Below are 20744 nucleotides of genomic sequence, written 5' to 3'. Positions count from 1 at the left end.
GCTAGGTTGAAGGATGCTTAAGAATTTGGAATACAGCCTGACCAGGCTGTGGCGCAGTGGATAGAGCACCAGACTGTGACGCAGAGGACCCAAGTTTGAAACTCTGAAGTTGCCAGCTTGAGCGTGGGCTCATCTGGTTTAAGCAAAGCTTACCAGCTTGAGCCCAAGGTCCCTGGCTTGAGCAAGGGGTCACTCAGTCTGCTGTAGCCCCCTGGTCAAGGCACATATGAGAAAGCAATCAGTGAACAACTAAGGTGTTGCAATGAAGAACTGATGCTTCTCCTCTGTCTCCCTTCCTGTCTGTCTGTCCGTATCTATCCCTCTTTCTGTCTCTGTCACACACACACACACACACAGAATTTGGAATACATTTTTGGGCAGAGGGTATTCCAGATTGGCAAGGGAAGAGTCAGGAATTTATTTACTTTTTTGGTAAATATTTATTGAATGCTTAGTATGTGTAGAAATAGAAACAGGAAACAGAATAGTGAACAGGAAAGAGTTCAAGTTCCAAAGGGGCATAGAGCCTGCTGACATGCATGTTTGGGACTGGCTGATAGGGGTGTTGGCTAGAAGGGGAGGGAGAGTGTTTAAGGAAGCCCATTGCTGCTTGAGCTTTGTCAGAAGACAGGCCAAGAGTGGAAAGGGCTCGGCAGCATCCCTGTCCCCAGTGAAGATTTGTCAAGTGACCGAGCAAAGACGCTCATGGCGGTAACCAGCCTCCCCAGAATTTTCATATGAACCATCGGCTTAGCCTAATCATGGCTCGTGAGTTGTATCTACATTTTGGAGATAGACTAAGATAACCAAATAGTTTCAGTTCTGAGGTTTTGGGGGGGATTTTGATAATTATGGATTATCTAGTAAATAGAGGGCATAACAGTGAATCAGGAAAAGAGAAATCTGAGACTTTGTTATCTATTGACCAAAACTCAAATGCTTTCTCAGGTTGAAGCCATGAACTGATGAAAACACCTGTGGTGGGCTTAACTATGTTAGTGGAATAGTTACTCTCATTCTCACAAGCAATTTTTAAACTAGCTTAATTTCGTGAGGCAGGAGGATGTAGAGTATATGGAAAAGAAGGGTAGAAAAACCAAGAGCAGAAGGCTGAGCAGCCCAGGGTGTGGGATGAGGTCGGGAGGCCAAGCCTAAACTTCTCTTTCCTTTGCTCACTGCAAGGATTCCTTTGTACCCCACTCCATTCTTAGTAACACAGACTTCTGTGTGATTAGCATTTGAAGTGTTGAGGAAGAAACTAAATGCAAGGTAAAAGACTCTGAGTAGTTAAGAGATCGAGCAGAGAGATCTAGAGGAAGAAGCTAATTTTGTGGCATCGGTCCAATTCATTGCTATTTTGGATGCTGTTCTGGGAGCAGGGTCTTCACACTGTGGTCAGAAGCTGCTCCTCATTAGTGTGGTATCCTAAGCATAAACCCCCCAGACACAGTTGAAGGCTGAATTCAGGCCATAAAAGGTGTTTCTACTTCTTCAGCAACAAAAATATCTGAAGCCAATAGCAATAGTCCCATATATGTCAGGGAAGAGGGTGTTCTCAGGGAGAAGCAGGCAGGATATCAAAGCACATTTATCAAGATAAAAAACAATCATTTTAAATCAATTTTAAGCTGTATTCATTGTTAAACAAAACACAACGTTGGGCAGCATCATGTAGCGAAGATGGAAGAAATATGACTTCATTAAAGTTAGTTGAATTGATTTCTTCTCATGCTAATACACACATCAGTCCAGGGAGGATGCTGCCAAGAATAATATAGAGTATTCCAAAGCCTACAGTAAAAGCTCACCAAAAAATCTGGCTTTACTAAGCTTTTGAAAGAAGGAAACTGTGGCAGGCCGTAAATTAAGCCTGTTATTAAAAAACCACTGCCGCTTGCATAAAGCCGACATATATACGCACAGACACATACACTTACTATATATTTTGTCCTTGCCGGCCAGCCTGTAACCATAGCTGCCGCAAGAAGTTACTGAAGGGATGAGAATATGGAGGCAGTTGAACATCAGGGGATAAAACAACACTGAAGCTGATTGATTTCTCTTTTTTTCTGAAAATGAAAATGACGTTTATTCTCCAGGTGTAACACAGTCCAGTAATAAGTAAAGTCCCAACTTATTTCAGATTGAATCGTCTAAGCTTGTTAATACTTAATCATTTTGGCCTATGAAGCCTTCAGGGGTCGTCAAACTTTTTATAAAAACCGCCCACTTTTGCAGTGCTGGTAGACCTGGTCCCTACTGCCCATTAGTGGGTGTTTCAGCTTTCATGATGGGCCAATCGCGGCGCTGTTTGGTTGCACGGTAGGGACCAGGTTGACCAGCACTGCAAAAGTGGGCGGTTTTTATAAAAAGTTTGACGACCCCTGATTGTTAGATGGTTCAACTTAATAGTTTAGGAATACTGATATCAACATTGATGCAAGGGTAACTTTCCTAATCTGAGATCTTGATGTGTCTGTTAAAACAGTGGTCTCCAACCTTTTTGGGGCCACAGACCGGTTTAATGTCAGCAAATATTTTCATGGACTGGACTTTAAGGTGGGACGGATACAGATGAATGCACAAAATAAAATTATGTGACCGGCGTAAAAACTGTGGTATTTTTAAATATAATTGTTGAACTTATGAGACAAGCATCAAGAGTGAGTCTTAGACGGATGTAACAGAGGGAATCGGTCATTTTTTAAAAATAATACATCATTCAGACTTAAATATAAATAAAACGGAAATAATGTAAGTTATTTATTCTTTCTCTGTGGACCGGTACCAAATGGCCCACGGACCGGTAGCGGTCCGCGGCCCGAGGGTTGGGGACCACTGTGTTAAAATAATCTTGTGAAATAAATTGTGGCATTAGCAAGTCTAAGTAAGCAAAAGTCCAGTAAGAAAGTTTGCTTTATTATTGGGGTCCTAAGCACCTCTCTTTACAAAAGTCCAGTAAGAAAGTTTGCTTTATTATAGGGGTCCTAAGCACTTCTCTTTGGTTTTTCAGAAGAACAATGATGAAAAATTAAAACTAATCAAACTACAGTTAACTTGTAATATAGTAGGATTTATATACAGGGTGGGCAAAGTAGGTCTACAGTTGTGAGTACACTAAAATTTATCCCTGTATTATTATTTATTAACTATGGTATTCTTTTCCACGTGAACAACTCCAAGCCTACTTTTGTTCCACCCTGTATATTAGGAAGGTGAAGTTAACCTTCAGGAAAATTACAGAAAAGTGATGTTAATTAAAAAAATAAATAAAGGCAATAAAGACAGTTAATTAAAAGTAAAAAAAAAACGAATTAAAAAAGTATAAAATTAAATGAACGTGATAATCGGTTCTCTTTGAAAATAATGTTTTACTGAGAAAAAAAGGTTTTAAATTCTTAAAGATTAATAGCTTTTTGCACACTAAGATTCATTACAATTAATTAAAGATACTAAGAAATGGTCTATATTCTGCTAATAATAGACTACTAGAGAGGTATATTAATCCATGGTTTTGTTCACTGTTGAATTATACAACAGTAAATTAAGACTAAGTTGAAAAGTACCGTCTGCACATGAGAAATAAATGTGTCTGTGAAGGATGATGAGTGACTCTAAATCAGTCAATACCATGACACAAACCTGAGCATACTAGTGAGATCTTAACTTCCAGTCTCCCAGTCTACAAATACCTAACTCTCCTCTTCAGTCAATAAAGAGCTACTAAGATGGGGGGGGGGGACAAGTCAATAACGTTAATATCTGACCTTTTCACTCAGGCACCCTAATTTCTTGTTCATCACAATGTTAAGAGAGCAAGTTTTAGTTGGGGTGACCTTAGGAACTGTAGATTTAAATCCAGAGCTCTTCATATGTAGAATGATATAGACCCGATGTCTAATATATATATATTTTCAGATAGCTTTAGAAATCGTCTCTGAACATAAAAGCTTTGTTTTCTCATCTGTGATCATGTGAGACTGTCATATTGTATTTTCTCGGGGGTAGACGAAAGTTTCATGGCAGGAGCACGATCCAGCATGAGCATAAGGATTTGTGTTTTAAATGCAACTTTTGTACACCTGTTAAAATGATAAATAACATATTAAAAGATATTTTTAATGGAGGGAAAATTTAACACTATTTTTTCTTAAAAATTTACTTTATGCAAAACTTGCAATCAGGATGAGTTTATAAACCTCAGTTAAACTGCTAATAACTGTTAGTAATATTTAATTTGATATACATGTATTACACTAATTAAAATAGAAAATAGAACCCTACCTTGTTATAATAATTAAAAAGATAATAATTTTTAAAACGCATTTGGCCAACCCCGTACAAATGGTATCTTAGATTGTTTTGAAAAAGTAGGACACTCAGACCAAAAGCTTTTATCTTTTACAAATGAAGTGCTTTTAACTGATTTTTCCTTAGATTGGCTTCACAATATTTATTTATTTATTTATTTTATTTATTTATTTATTTAGTGGCAGAGACAGAAAGAGTCAGAGAGAAGTACAAATAGGGACAGACAGACAGGAAGGGAGAGAGATGAGAAACATCAATTCTTCGTTAGGGCTCCTTAGTTGTTCATTGATTGCTCTCTCATATGTGCCTTGACCAGGGGGACTGCAGCAGACTGAGTGACCCCTTGCTCGAGCCAGCGACCTTGGGCTCAAGCTGGTGAGCCTTGCTAAAACCAGATGAGCCTGAGCTCAAGCTGACGACCTCAGGGTCTCAAACTCAGGTCCTCTACATTCCAGTCTGATGCTCTATCCACTGTGCCACGCCTGGTCAGGCTGGCTTCACAATATTAATAAACTGAGCAAGAGTTATGATTTTTTGCTAATGCAATTTCATTCTAAGTCCTTGTAATCGATTACCTTGTAAAAGTCTTGTTTCTCCTTGAGGCTTTACTCTAAAATTACATTCTTTTAACCAACTTCTTGAATGAATTAATGTGCAATATAATATTTCTATTTCTTCAAATGTGAGAAATACAGGACTGATAGGTTCAATCTTATGCCCACAAACTTCCTAAAACAAAGTCAACTTTCATACATCTCTATAAAAATGTAATGCTAAAATGTAGGGATTGTCTCTACATTTGAAAGCATAATGTTTTCTTATTTAAACAATATATATATTAGCCTTTTGAGTGACAAATATATAGACATTCTTATGATATACATGAAGAACATACTCTAAGATTAAGTGGGTGAACATATGTTTTGTGCTTCTGGACAGCAGTGAGAAAGACTTTCTGGCATACCTTTCTTGATGAAATAATTTCTGTAACTTTCTGAAGGAAGCACTGGGGATGAGACCTCCGGTGAAAGAGGAGGTCAGATAAAAGAAAAGGAAAAAGAATGCTTTTGTCTTGACTGTGGGTTGTTCTAAAGCACCATTACTTGAGACATTTATAAACTTAACCGGATGTAAAACCCAGAAGTATATAATGGGTGAGAGAGTGCTACAGAAATAGACAATGAATCAGGTGACGTAACAGCCTTTTTTCCTGCCTTTTATTTCTTTTATAGTTTTGCTTCCTTAGAAAAAAAAACACCTACGATTGTTTAATTTTTCTTCCTGTTTCATGTCAATACTTTGCAGCTGTTTGTATTTTTGGTGTTTTTTCTTTTTAATAAAATAACCAAAATTTTGAGAACATTCTTTTAAAAGCAATCGATGGGATCAGAGTACAGAAGAAAAAAAAAAATTAAAAGTATAAACAAGAAGTTCTGTCAAATGAAATTGATAGAATGATTTTGTCACTTGGTTTTGAAGTTGCTTATTCTGAATATGTCTATCTACTGCTCTGGCATCTACTAAAAGAAACGAAGCTCTCTGAGGCAATAAAGATAATTTAGAATGTACTTAGTTGAAATGGAGGTTCTAAACATTTAAGATACTGTCTACCAGGCCATTAATAGTGAGATGTTGTTTGGCCTTGCTAAAGTGTATGACGGAAGTAGAAGGACACATCTTGCTAAAAATTCCGCTTTGAGAGCACTTGCTTTTAATAAGATAATCTAAAATTATTACCTTCAACTATTATGGAAAAGTAATTAAAGTGTGCATAAACCTCTCCATGATCTTATTGTAGTAATAGGGCAATTATCATATGTCTATGACAACACAAGTATTTTTTATGTGTTATGTGACTATCTAAACTGTTTTATGATTGCAAGAAATTTTGTCTCCTTCCCATAGTCATAAACTTTTAAGTTGTCATAGTCAAATCTAGCATGTCTCCTAAGTAGAGAGTTTCTCCAACACTGCATGTCACTTTTCACCTTCAGAAAATGAAGTTCATTAGATGAGCTAGTTGTTTAACTATTCGAATGGCAGCACTGATGTTTATAAAGTACTTCAGTGATAGTCTTTTGTTTGGGAAATTATTGTCAGTAGTTGTTATCCCTTAAGGGAAATTTCCATATAATTCTGTCTGTCCCAATTTGTCCCTCTCTCTGTCGCAAAAATAATAATAATAATAATAATAATAATAATAAATTGGATGGTTAAACCAGGTAGGAATCTTGGAAACTATAGTGAATGTGTAGGTATAGAAAATAATTTAAAAAAAATATTTGTTGATTTTTGAGAGAGAGAGAGGAAAGGAAAGAGAGAAACATCAAATTTGTTGTTCCCCTTATTTCTGCATTCATTGGTTGTTCTTTGTATGTGCCCTGATAAGGGATCAAACCCCAAACTTCGGTGTCTCTGGACAGGTGATGCTCTAACCATCTGAACTACCCAACCAGGGCTAGAAAGAATCTTTTCTTTCTTTGAACACCTTGAGCAGCGTTTTAAAGAATTGTACTGTCAACAGTGAAATTCCTGAGGCAAAAGACAGAAGAAGTCCCAGAGAATGGACTGTCAGAGAGGTGTGGACTGTCGGAGAACTTTGTGCAGCCAGAATATGATAGCTCATTATCAATACTGACCAACACGCAAGATGTGTCTCCCAAGTCCTGAACAAAGACATCGCGCTTGATCAAAGAGCAGCTGCTTTGCCTTTTAAGGCTTTTCTCCTTGAATGTCCCTTATTGTCAATTTCAAAAGTATATTTTGGCCTAGGTGGGGGTAAATCACTTAGATACAGCATCCAAAGTCCCCACGTGCTTGGGTAATTTCCGAGTGGCAACTTCACATATAAAGAGGAAAATTCAGCAGTTTGGCCACTGCTTTCAACTGGTTGCAAACAAAAATAAAGTTGGATTTTTAGAAATGGCTTGGTTTTTTTTTTAAGTTTGTATTAATCATGTATTGCTGCGTACAAATTATCTAAACATTTTGTAGCTTAAAACAACAAATACTATCTCAGAGTATCTGGTAGTCAGGAACGGCTCACAAGCTGCAGTCAAGGGCTTGGTCAGGGTGCAGGGTCCGAGCCGCTACCTCCATGCTAACTCATGTGGCTGCTGCCTGGTGGGGGCTGGCCACTGGCTAGAGACTTGTTTCCTGCCACGTGAGCCTCTCCCCTGGACAACTCACAGGCTGGCATCTGTGACAAGAGCGGAGGCAGAGGGGGTGCCGGACTAAACCCACTCGGTAGTATGCACATACTTGGTCTGCTCACTGGCAGTGAGTCACAGCTCCAGTCCACACTTAGAGCAGGGATTACTCACCAGCGCTGCGACCAGGAGGAGACAGTTCCGGGGCCTTTAGAGGCTACCTGCCACCATGAGTTGTTCTTGTCCTTCCTTAAGCTTCGGGACTCTGCTATAAATAATGGTAACTAAAGGCTGTGCTGCGAGAAATCGAGAGTGGGCTCCTTTTTCCCCTCCTTCAAAGTTAATCATCAGAAGTTTCCTCAGTACACATTCTACCGCGCATAATATAAAGCTTTAGAGAACAGAGTTATAAAACTGAGAGGTCAAAATACATGCAGAATGTTTGCCAGGCTGTGGAGGGAAGGCATCGGCTCACTGAGCTCTTGGCAGGTATGTGGGGACAAGGTAGACAGGTAAGGATGCGCGGAGGGGTGACTCTTTGGAGCTTCCTGATGGTGGTGCAGGCTCAGAAACTGGATTCCCAGGCTCAACCCTCATCCTGCTACTTAGCTGTGCTTTCTCCTTGTGCCTCCTCTTCATGTGTAAAAAGAGAACAAAATAGGACCTGTAGAGGGAGGATAGTAATCGTATGAGTTCCTATGTGCAGTGCACAGGTCAGGCTTGACACATAGCAGGCACACCGGTGTCAGCTATGATGGATACAAACCCACAGCAGATAAATGCGCCATGAATGCTATCTCAAGTGATACAATTATACAAGTAAGTTCTACTGTCCTCTTTACCCAGAAGAAATGCACAGAATTAGGTAATTTGGCTGCACAAAACAAATCAACCTTAAAAATAATACCCTAAAGCTAAAAGCAAAGAAACACCCCAGTTGATTGTCTATTTTGGACAATGTCAGTCATGATGTTTCTATGCTATGAAGAATGTTGTACACCTGGATACCTTTTAATTTCCTTTTTACCTGTCCTCCTGTCTTTTTCATTTCATGTCATTTCATTTCTTCACTGTTCATTTCTTTTGTGAGCATGAGCACCTCCTGGGCACTGGGCACTGGACATGACAGACACGGTCACACACACAAACAGATGCAGGTGACGCTGAATGAGAGGCACTCTGGAAGAGACACCATGGAGGGAAATGCACTTCAGCTGGGGGAAGTCACGGACAGGGACAACTTCCTATAAGAGGAAACATGTGAGCTATGTGGGACTATGCCTGATAGGAAGAACAGGAAGATGTTTTGGATGGAGGGCAGGGACTGGTGCCTGCGAGGTCTGAAGGCAGGAAGCAGCAAAGCAGATAGGAGATGCTGGCTGTTGAGTTGGGCAGCAGCGCAGAGCACAGGATGCGCATTGGCGGTAATGACTCCGTAAGCACAGACAGGAGTCAGGTCTGTGACTTTGAACTGAGGATAAGAACCATCACTGAATTGACATCTCAGAGTAAAAAACCCCCATCCTCTGAGCCCTGGCAAGGCCCGCGTGAACTGGTTCAATCCAGGACTGGGCTGCACATGGGGCTCTCTGCAGGCTGTCCTGGGCGGGTCGAACAGGCTGGTATGCTTCAACTTCTGCTCTAAGGCCTTGGCTTGAGCCGCGGCCTGCCTGACACGCTCCCCCACGAGGTGGGTTGCCAGCTTGCTCACCTACCTCACCACTTGGCTCAAACCGCGCCTTCTCACAGAGGGTCTACCTTCGGTGTTCCTAACAAGTGCTGCTGCTGGACTTTCTCACCCTGTGTACCTCTGGCCCCCTTTTCCTGCTCACTTCTTGTTTATGTAGCACTTATCTTCCAACATACCTGTCATTGACCTTTTATTGTGTTATTGTTCATGATGTATCTCCCCACCGAAAGGTGAGCCCCCAGAGGCAGGAAGTGACCTCAGTTGGCCCTGGCACATAGGGCACGCTCAAAAGTATTTATTGACGGAATGAGTGTCTTTGGATTGTTTTTAGGGAACGTCAACTCTGGATGAGAACTAAGAAGCAGAAGGAAAAAAGCTAGAAGGACGATTCAAACATACGTCCTTGTTCTTTTCTAGTGTCTCATTTATATATTTTTGTCAGTCCCATCCCTAGGGTGACAGTTTCTTCCTACTTTGGGTCTTTCTTTCATAAAGGAGGTTGGGAATGTCAATAATGGCATTAAAAGCTACAAATATATACAGGATCATTTTGGGATGAAAAGCTCCTTTTGTTGATTTCTTCCTCCCCTACACCCCGGCCCTCACATTCCTTCCTTTTGCCTGACCCACGGCCAGCTGCTAGAGCCAGCAGGGCCCTGGGCTTGCACTCGCCTCGTTCCTGTTGTCCAGGCTCTGTCTCGGGACTGGCACTTCCTGATCTGGTCTTCCGGCTGGGCACTGCATCTCTTCTCCTGACATGCATCCCACACGGGACTGTCCCGTGGTCCCCAACCCCCCACGATCCATAAATAAGAGCACCCAGGTTTTGTTTCCTACTTGCTGGTTATAACAGTGCTGCCTCTGCTCTTCCAGCGCTCAGCTCCCTCCTTCCTCTGTGCTGAGCTTTCTTTAAAGGCCTGTGAGGACATCAAATGACACATTTATCTCTATGTTGTGGAGAACTTCTTCCATGAAAACTTGTCCTTGTAGCCCTGGCCGGTTGGCTCAGTGGTAGACCGTCAGCCTGGCGTGCAGGAGTCCTGGGTTTGATTCCCGGCCAGGGCACACAGAAGAAGCACTCATCTGCTTCTCCACCCCTCCCCCTCTCCTTCCTCTCTATCTCTCTCTTCCCCTCCCACAGCCAAGGCTCCATTGGAGCAAAGTTGGCCCGGGTGCTGAGGATGGCTCTGTGGCCTCTGCCTCAGGTGCTAGAATGGCTCTGGATGCAACAGAGCGGCACTCCAGATAGGCAGAGCATTGCCCCCTGGTGGGCATGCCGGGTGGATCCCGGTCGGGCGCATGTGGGAGTCTGTCTGACTGCCTCCCCGTTTCCAACTTCAGAAAAATACAAAAAAAAACCACCCCAAAAAACAAAAAAAAATCACCTTGTCCTTGTGTGAAAACAGACTTTTCTGTTTTTTCTCACGTCTGTCTGAAATGTCCTGCTGCTTGTTGCCCTCATGCATGCCACCTTTCCTTCGCTGCCCTCACGCACGAGGGCAGCAGCCATGGTGTGCCTCCGCCCGTGAGCTTCCTCATTGCCTTTAGAGAACTCACCCCTTCTTGTCATTTCTTAACCTCTACCCAGGTCTCCTTCACTCATGCAGAAATGCTGTCTACACTCTTAGTGTCTGTTTCCATTAGTTCTAAGTCCCATGGTTTGATTCCATACATGTGACTAAAAGTAAACTTTTCACTTTCTTCTCAAATGTCGTATTCTTCTCCATGGCTTATCATTACCTGGGTTGTCAGCTTTGGAGTTACTTTTATATAATTTCTCTTTATACCATTCCGTATTTACTTTACAAAATGCTTTTGATTTCCTATTGGCTGCTTTAAAAAATATATATTCCCATTGTTACCACATGGCTTCAAGTCCTCATTTATACCCCAACATTGTTACCACACTTTTAAGTTTTGCTTCCCACCAACATAGCTCGTGTATAATCACCAGAGCAATCTTTCTGAAGTGTTTCCTCCTGATCCAAATGATCTGTGACAACTTTTTAAATTCTCAACTCCATATTTCCCTCCCTCTATGTTGTCCCTTACTAACTTCTCTCTATCCTGTGGCATCTATAAATATTAATCTGGTCTCCTTTTTCTACAAACTCATACTTACTCTTTCTCATCTTTAGTCTGTCTTCATTCATCCAAACAGTATTTTTTTAAATTGCTAGAATGTGCTCACTTTCTTCCCACTTGGAATGCTCACACTTTCTTCTCCTGATGTAATAATGAGAATGTTCACAACAATTGCTCGTTTTTGAGGGCTTTTTATGATATGTATATACCATGTGTTGTGGGTTTTTTTAATACATTTTTATTAATTTTAATAGAGTGATATCAATAAATCAGGGTACATATATTCAAAGAAAACATGTCCAGGTTATCTTGTCATTCAATTCTGTTACATACCCATCACCCAAAGTCAGATTGTCCTCTGTCACCTTCTATCTAGTTTTCTTTGTGCCCCGCCTCCCCCTCCCCCTCTCCTTCTTTCCCTCCCCCCTGTGTTGTGTTTTAAACAGATAACATTTATTACTCATAATAAGTCTGTGAGTTAGAGATAATTATCATACCCATTTCACAGATGAGGAAAATGGAGCTTGGAGAGACAAGGCACACGCTGGGGTAAGATGAGTAATACAAAGGAAAGGGTATAAGCATGGTGGACCTGAATTCGATTCGAACTCGATCACATCCTAGCTGGTAGAATTCAGGTGAGTGATTGAGTCTCTCTGAACCTGAGTGTTCTTACTTATAAAAAGAAGATCAAGCCCTGGCCAGTTGGCTCAGCGGTAGAGCGTCGGCCTAGCGTGTGGAGGACCCGGGTTTGATTCCCGGCCAGGGCACACAGGAGAAGCACCCATTTGCTTCTCCACCCCTCTGCCGCGCTTTCCTCTCTGTCTCTCTCTTCCCCTCCCGCAGCCAAGGCTCCATTGGAGCAAAGATGGCCCAGGCGCTGGGGATGGCTCTGTGGCCTCTGCCTCAGGCGCTAGAGTGGCTCTGGTCGCAACATGGCAATGCCCAGGATGGGCAGAGCATCGCCCCCTGGTGGGCAGAGCATCGCCCCCTGGTGGGCGTGCCGGGTGGATCCCGGTCTGGCGCATGCGGGAGTCTGTCTGACTGTCTCTCCCTGTTTCCAGCTTCAGAAAAATGAAAAAAAAAAAAAAAAAGAAGATCAAATAAAAGAACTGGTACAAAACCCTTCCATAGAGCATATAATAAATATTTTTCTTCTCCTTTCATTCTCTTCAGTTCCATTGACAACCTTATCTGACACCGTAAGATCTCACTAATCTCACTGTTCTTTATATCTCTGTAGCAATTTTAAGTTGCCTGCTTAATTTATGATTTACTTATGACCTGCCTTCACTCAGATATCTTGATGCTGCCTTTTTAGTTAGATTTTAAGAGCAGGGACCATGCATTTTAATTCTATATTTTTTATCACCCTTAATATAGTGATGAACACAGAATAAATGCGCAAATTTACTCCCTAATTGATGTATCTATTTAGCTTGATCCACTGATGCTTGGTGGTGTCGCCAAACAATCGCATGTTTTCTGTTAGCCTACCTAATTAACAAGTTTTCCCTCTCTTCCCTCTTTGCACCCACAGCATGTGCGTTCCGGTACAATGGACTCTCCTTCGTCTACCTCATCTACCTCTTGCTCATCCCTCTGTTCTCAGAGCCAACAAGAGCAACGATGCAAGGTAAGAGTCAACGCCAGTCTGTGCCACGGCCTGAGTGCACTTGCTGAGCTCCCTGCGGCCGTCTTTTTCTTTCTTTCTTTTTTTTTTTTTGTGCCAGAGACAGAAAGAGACAGAGAGAGGGACAGATAGGGACAGACAGGAAGGGAGAGAGATGAGACGTATCAATTCTTCGTTGCAGTACCTTAGTTGTTCATTGATTATTTTCTCGTATGTGCCTTAACCAAGGAGGCTACAGCAGACCAAGTGACCCCTTGCTTAAGCCAGAGACCTTGGGCTCAAGGTGGTGAGCCTTGCTCAAACCAGATGAACCCGTGCTCAAGCTGATGACCTGAGTTTCGAACCTGGGTCCTCTGCGTCCCAGTCCAATGCTCTATCCACTGCGTTATTGCCTGGTCAGGCCCCTGGGTCTGTCTTTATCTGATGGGATAGATGTTGTCTGTGCAGCAAGCTGGTCCAGTGGGGACCAGGTATCATACATGAAGAGCTTCATCAAGCAGAGCGATATGGAACATGTTGGTGACATATGTCACTTACACAGCTAATGTCCCCATGCAAGTTTCTTATTAGCTCCATATTACCAGGCTTGCAATACTCTAGAATGTTTGGCTAGTTAAGATTAACTTAATGAATTGTCAATGAAATAAGGCAGATGGCGTGACAAGATTGGCACATGATGGGCATATTGGATCGCTGGGGAGAATGTGGTGATAAGTAGAAAAGGGGCAGCAAGGTGACATGTTTCTAAGCCACCTAGCAAGAGAACTGGGAAGAAAACCTGGTCCTAGTCATGACTTGTTCATACATCCATTGAGATCTCTTGCATAGCCTCTACCAAGTACTGAGAGCGAGTAATCGGAGTTTGAGGGATAGTTTCTCAAGCATATTACTACAAAACTTTAGATCTATTTCCCATTTCTCTAGAAGAACCTGAAGTTATAGAAAGGAATAGTGACCATATCTCCTAAGGCTCTGATTCGGAAGCATGGTCTGGTTTGTCAATTTATGTATGTATTTGAATTTCTTCCACAAGTATTAAAATTAAACCACACTGTTAATTTGATAAATTGTTTTTCAAACCAAAACAATTATAAGAGCCTGACCTGTGGTGGCGCAGTGGATAAAGCGTCGACCTGGAAATGCTGAGGTCGCCGGTTCGAAACCCTGGGCTTGCCTGGTCAAGGCACATATAGGAGTTGATGCTTCCAGCTCCTCCCCCCCTTCTCTCTCCCTGTCTCTCTCTCTTCTCTCTCTCCCTCTCTGTCTCTCTCTCTCCTTCTCTCTCTTCTCTCTAAAATGAATAAATAAATAAAATAAAAAAGAAGGCAAAACAATTATAAGAAATAAGGGCTGTGCCAAACGCCTGAGGTGAGTAGGATGGCTGTACATTTACACGAGAGGAAAAGGAAGCTGTTGGCCCTAGCTATGGTGTGGTGGGGGGAGAAGCCATTGGTCAGAGCTGCCAGTTCATAGTGATGCCTCTTCAGGAAAGAAAGCAAGGATGAAGGTGTCCAGAGCAACAAATAATGACTCTCTCTTTTCCATTTCTCCCCTTAACTATTACATTTACTGTGCATATTATGATTGTTCATCCTAATCGTTATGACTGTAGATGCTGTGTTGACTTTCCTGACTCAGGGGAGAATCTAAATAATAGCTCTTCTAAGTCATTTAAGTCCTTAATACATAAAGTTAAGAAGGGCTAGAGAAATGTGAGTTTATACAAATCTTCATTTAAACCAAAAATACGTTGTTGATGTGACCCCACCCACCTCAGCCTCTTTCCTAGACTTCAGCATAAACAAAGACGTGTACACAGAATAGCTGCCGGACTCCGAACCAAGTTTAAACACACAGGCAGCTCCTCATTCATGGCTTAGAGTTCGTGTTTCAAAGAAAGGTTTCAGCCACATTCAGAATAAACTACAGTACTTGTGTATATTCAAACAAATTATCTTTTGCTTTTCTATCAGGGTGTCTGTCCCCTTATTGTTTTATTTGGAAATCAGGTAACTGGGATTTCCCATTTCACTGTTAGGTGACAGTGCCTGCTTGGCCCTCTTCCCAGATAACCAGCCCTGCTCTCTGTCAGGCTGCCTCAGTCTCCGTAGGGATGGGGTGCGCAACTATCAGAAGTGCATGGCAGCGGTCCTATCCTTTATTTATTTATTTATTTTGTATTTTTTCAAAGTGAGAAGTGGGGGGCAGCAACAGACTCCCACATGCAATCCACCTGGCATGCCCACCATGGGGGCGATGCTCGGCCCATCTGGGGCGTTGCTCTGTTGCAACCAGAGCCATTCTAGCGCCTGAGGTGGAGTCCATGGAGCCGTTCTCAGTGCCCGGGCCAACTTTGCTCCAATGGAGCCTTGGCTGCATGCGGGCGGGGAAGAGAGAGAAAAGAGAAATGAGAGGGGGAAGGGTGGAGGAGCAGATGGGCGCTTCTCCTGTGTGCCTTGGCCGGGAATCGAAACTAGGACTTTCACACGCTTGGCCAATTATCTACCACTGAGCCAACTGGCCAGGGCCAGTCCCATCCTTTATGACCAAGTGCATCAGGGACTGACACTATGATCAAAACTCATAGTTGAAATGTAAAATGCATAAGAAGTACACAGATGTCTGCGGGTACTGTTCCTAATGGGACAGGAAGGGAGGACTGTGCTTCTTAGGGAAACCCACAGGCATCTTTTCAGTTACTATTTGGAAGCAGAATTGTGATTATTTATTTTCCTTTTCCTGCATTTTAATGCCAAAAAGAACAACTATTATTCAACATAGCCCTATTTATCTGTTTGTTTGTTTACGGCAATGCAGAAGGACTCTAGGAAAGGACTTCTCATTCTTCTTATTTTTCTCTGAACACGTAGGAAGTACAAGCCAGGTGCTTCTAAGCCTATGTTGTGAAATATCTCACGTTGGGCACTGCTGGTGGTGCGTGATCAGGACCACCCTCAAGGCCTGTGTGGAACGAACACACAGTGAGACCTGGAGGAGTGACGACAGTGCAGCTTCTCAAATACACTCGGACTTGCCAACCCATGCTCACACTCATTTCTCATGAATTGATAAGAAAACAAATTGGCAAATTAGAAGAACTGTTAGTAACCTCGGCACCACCTACTCATAGACAGTCTCTGTGTTGAAATACCAAGCAAATTCGAATTGCCTCCCAAGCTGCTCAGGCCTCCACGCATGGCCCCAGGACCAGTAATAGCGCCGAGTCCCCCTGACCCGGATGTTCGGTGCATATATGTGAAAGTTACTCCGTTACCCGCTGCGCTCCATTTGATCTGTGGGAATTGTTTCCGTGTGTGGCTATTTTTCTTGTAAATACATCCACAGAGGGGCGTGGTAGGTGGGAGAATTCAGTGCTCTAATGGAGAGGGTGGATCTTTGGTGGATATTGAGGTGACTTGAGTGTGAAAGCCCAGTCTCTCCACTGTGGTTGTTCAGGACAGGACTGTCTTCTTACTGAGCTCTCAGGGCCATGAGCAGGACACAGATCATCTGAATGTGTGACTGAGGCTTTCCCCATTTCTGTGATTAGACAAAGATTTGCTGTAAGGCTGGAAATGACCGTGTGGGGATAGAGGAAGATTGGAAACAGTCAATTATATGTTGAAATATTATCAAGTTTAAAAAGAAATTTGAGTGAGGACAATTGCTTGGGGGTTCAGCACACAGAACTTACCTGTGGGAGTCATCTGAACTGCCGAAGTCAGAGCCAGAAGAGCTTTTAGGAATTGCTAAGGACATTCCAGCCACCAGCAGTGGAATCCCTTCTCCAGTGTCACAGCTGGCTGGCCGTTCATCTTCTGAAATACGACTGGTGCACAGAGAGCAGCCCATCTCCTGGGAAAGTCCTACGCACTCTCCACTCCAGTTAGGACTCCCTTCCATCCTCTCGGCCCCGTGCTGACCGCCTTTCCCTTTCCCATTGTCTTTCTTGGGCAAAATGAGGTTAGATTGGCTCCAGGAGAGTTATTCTCTCTATCTCTTTTCTCGGTATCTGTCTCTCTCCCCATCTCCCTGACACACACGAACACACACACACACACACACACACACACACACAACCACGAGCATACACAATCATGTCATGGGGAACAAGCCCCTTCAATATGCCATCAGTCAGTGTGCAGTTTCCACCCTCAGCAAGAACCTCACCTTTGGATTTCTCAAGCAGGAGTCGTATTTCGGGGGAACACGTCCCCTGAGCTCAGAGGCTATCTCCCTGAAGCCTTGTCACTAGGCTTGGAATTCTCTCAACAGTGTCCAATGCTTTCCACTTCTCCGATATTCTCCTTCGTATTCTCCACGGGGCAAGGAATCGCGGGTTGAAAACAAGTCTCCTTTGCCATCGTGTTTATTGGAGAACAAGGCATTGTTTGCCACTAAGGTGGTGTGGTCCCTCCGCCTTGGGCCCTTAATGAAATAGAGCCACAGTCTCATGCTCGTGCATTTATTTACTGTGTCTCTTCCCCTTCTACTATGTAAACTCCAAGATGGCAACGATTGTGCTGTTTTGTTTACTGCGGTATTTCCAGGACCTAGACCAGTGCCTGGTGTATTGAAAACACTAAGTAATTATTTCTGGAATCAACTTATTTCCAGTGTCAAGTGTTTTGGAAGCATTCATGTGCACAGCTGTAATCCTGTAATAGCAAACATCACACAACAGTTTATTGCATATACCCGTCCCCCGGAGATAAAAGTTTAGGGTATGATAGGCCATGGGATTTGGCTATTTTCTATTTGATTAAAATTAGAGGATCTTAGGTAATTAAATAAATTGAATATTTTATGCTTTTACTTACAACAATAAACATCTTATTTAGATGTACAAGTTTCCCCCGCTATCCAAAATGGAGCATACCTATGAAAGCTTTCTTAAGCTGAAATGGTCAAAAGCAGTGGTCCCCAACCTTTTTTGAGCCACGGACCGGTTTAATGTCAGAAAATATTTTCACGGACCGGCCTTTAGGGTGGGACAGATAAATGTATCACGTGACCGAGACAAGCATCAAGAGTGAGTCTTAGATGGATGTAACAGAGGGAATCTGGTCATTTTTTAAAAATAAAACAACATTCAGACTTAAATATAAATAAAACGGAAATAATGTAAGTTATTTATTCTTTCTCTGCGGATCGGTACCAAATGGCCCATGGACTGGTACCAGTCCGCGGCCCGGGGGTTGGGGACCACTGGTCTAAAGTGAAGAAGCAGTTGCCTTAGGACATGTCCTACTGACTAATGCACAAAACCAATGGAGACGGGGCACACAGATCCTCACAGGCAGTTCGTGGCTGTGCTGGCTCGACGCTGAGATGCTGAGTGTGGTCTCTGGGAAGGGAGCTTGGTAGGGCCACTTTCCCGGCACAGGGCACACACTGCAAAACAAACACTGAGCGCTATCTTTGCTTGTCACCTTTTTATAGTAAATGCAAAATCATCTTCAGATTACTTTCAGTTAGCAAAAAACAGGGACTAATGTGGGTCTTTGTAAAAAATGAAGTGGTGTGAAGCGAACTTTTGAAAGCAGGCAATGCCTATGATACTATTGAAAGAACATCTTTCGCTGTTCGTGTAATAGAGTACATTCAATTGAAATTGCATGCCATTAAATTAATTAACTAATCTCTAATTAACTTCAGGTGGCCCAAATATTCCAAACTGATGAGGTATTAAATTCTTTAACCATACACATAATAGAGTTCTTATATCTGATGATACATTGAATACATACAGTACACTGGTCAACACGGTGAAAGAGTTTATATTTTGTTGGGGTGAAAAAGAATATAAATATAAAACATATAAGATACGGAAGAAGGAAACAGTAAGTGTTCAATATATATTGGCTAATTACAATATTATTATTATTATTTAAAAATATACCATAATTACTTTGAACATCAGAATGAATTAGATTTAGAAATTTCAATCTCATGTGTATGCCCATAGACTGTCATTATCTCAGGACTTTTCTGGTGCTCTGTAAATATCAGCTAAGAATTATGTGATTTCTAAGGTCTCTTGTTAAATAATATTTAAGTAACCTGTTAATAGAGATCCAGTAGAACTGCCTACAAAGTACAAGCTGTTCTTTACATGTGTCAATTAATTTAATGCTCACAACCTTTTGAGGGAGTTTCTATTATTATTAAAAACTACTATCATAGCCTGACCAGGCGGTGGCGCAGTGGATAGAGTGTTGGACTGGGATGTTGAAGGACCCAGGTTCGAGACCCCGAGGTCGCCAGCTTGAGCATGGGCTCATCTGGCTTGAGCAAGAATTCACCAGCTTGGACCCAGTGTTGCTGGCTCCAGCAAGGGGTAACTCAGTCTGCTGAAGGCCCGCAGTCAAGGCACATATGAGAAAGCAATCAATGAACAACTAAGAAGTCACAACATGCAACGAAAAACTAATGATTGATGCTTCTCATCTGTCTCCATTCCTGTCTGTCTGTCCCTGTCTATCCCTCTGACTCTCTCTCTCTGTCTCTGTAAAAATAAAAAAAAAAATAAAAAAACTACTATTATAAATCCTCAAATTACATATGAAAATTGAGTTCCAGGTGGGTTAAGAACAAGCCCCGGAAGACACAGGTGCTGAGTGGGTGGCCATGCTCAGAGCTGAGGCAGTTCTGACTCATGCCCTGGGCAGAACCATTGTTTGGAGATTTGCAAAAGGAGAGGTAAACCTAGTCACTTAATAAATACTTGTTGGCTGATAGATTACCAGGGCCCGAGCACATGATCTGAAGAGATAATATTTTTAAAGGAGATATTTTAATGTACATTGGTGCAGAGTGATGGCCTTCGTGTATGTTATATAGAAAATACATCATATTAAATGTGACTAGTTATTTCTTTCAATAAATAGTAATTGAAAGACTACTTTTCAGAAAACACTATATTTAAATTTGTGGAGGATAAAAGGGAGGCAAAAGCATAGCTCTTCCCTGGAGTAGCCTCTCAAAGGTTTTGCATTTTATGTGTCTTAATAAAAGGTAGCTCTTCCAAAGGTGATGTCTTAGGAGAGGGGTCAGGAACCTTTTTGGCTGAGAGAGCCATGAACACCACCTATTTTAAAATGTAATTCCATGAGAGCCATACAATGACTTGTGTACATTACACATTATCCAATAAAAATGTGGTGTTGTCCCAGAGGACAGCTATGATTGGCTCCAGTCACCCGCAACCATGAATATGAGGGGTAGGAAATGAATGGATTTTAATACATGAGAATATTTTATATTTTTAACGTTATTATTTTTATTAAAGATTTGTCTGTGAGCCAGATGCAGACATCAAAAGAGCCACATCTGGCTTACGAGCGATAGGTTCCCGAACCTTGTTTTAGGAAGTCATAGACCTATTTTGGCAACACTATCATTTCTCTGAATTGATCTCAAGTTCCTCCTTTGCAGTTGCCATAAGAATTTTTTGAATAGACTCAATGGTGGTAAACCATTGTCCTTAAGAAGGACCTGCTTTGTATGGCATTTGAACTCAAGCTTAATGGGGAAAAACTGGTGATGAAATTAGTTGAATCAATTTTATATTAAAAAAGACAAAACCCAGAATATTTAATATAAAACAAAGTGCCTGAAAGTCATTTATTAAAAATGAAGAGTTTTAAAGCTTATTTGTATGAGAATACCATGGTTTGTACAAGACATAAATATATGTGAAACATCTTTCCATGATAGATGTATGATACCCATGATTTACGATATTGTTATGAAATGAGGTAGTGGGATGAGAAGGTAGCACCCTGAAGGAAGAATTAAGTAGTTTTACTCTCGAGTCTTGACTATAATAGCCAGGCAGCACCTACTTAGACCAGAGTGCTTCACTTGAGAGTTT

The 20744-nt window shown here is 42.0% G+C and overlaps 1 protein-coding gene across 2 annotated transcripts in view; it reads left to right on the top strand.

The window, feature by feature from the left end:
• PIEZO2 (piezo type mechanosensitive ion channel component 2) overlaps nt 1-20744 on the top strand; it is a 490804-nt gene that overhangs the window by 69305 nt on the left and 400755 nt on the right. For both annotated transcript variants that reach the window (XM_066247149.1, XM_066247150.1), the window contains exon 2: nt 12776-12871. In XM_066247149.1, coding sequence (XP_066103246.1) covers nt 12776-12871 — 96 coding nt within the window. The remainder of the gene's footprint in view (nt 1-12775; nt 12872-20744) is intronic.

The sequence above is a fragment of the Saccopteryx bilineata genome, chromosome 11, assembly GCF_036850765.1.
Source record: "Saccopteryx bilineata isolate mSacBil1 chromosome 11, mSacBil1_pri_phased_curated, whole genome shotgun sequence".
Classification (NCBI taxonomy): domain Eukaryota; kingdom Metazoa; phylum Chordata; class Mammalia; order Chiroptera; family Emballonuridae; genus Saccopteryx; species Saccopteryx bilineata.
This window is presented reverse-complemented; position numbering and strand designations above follow the sequence as displayed.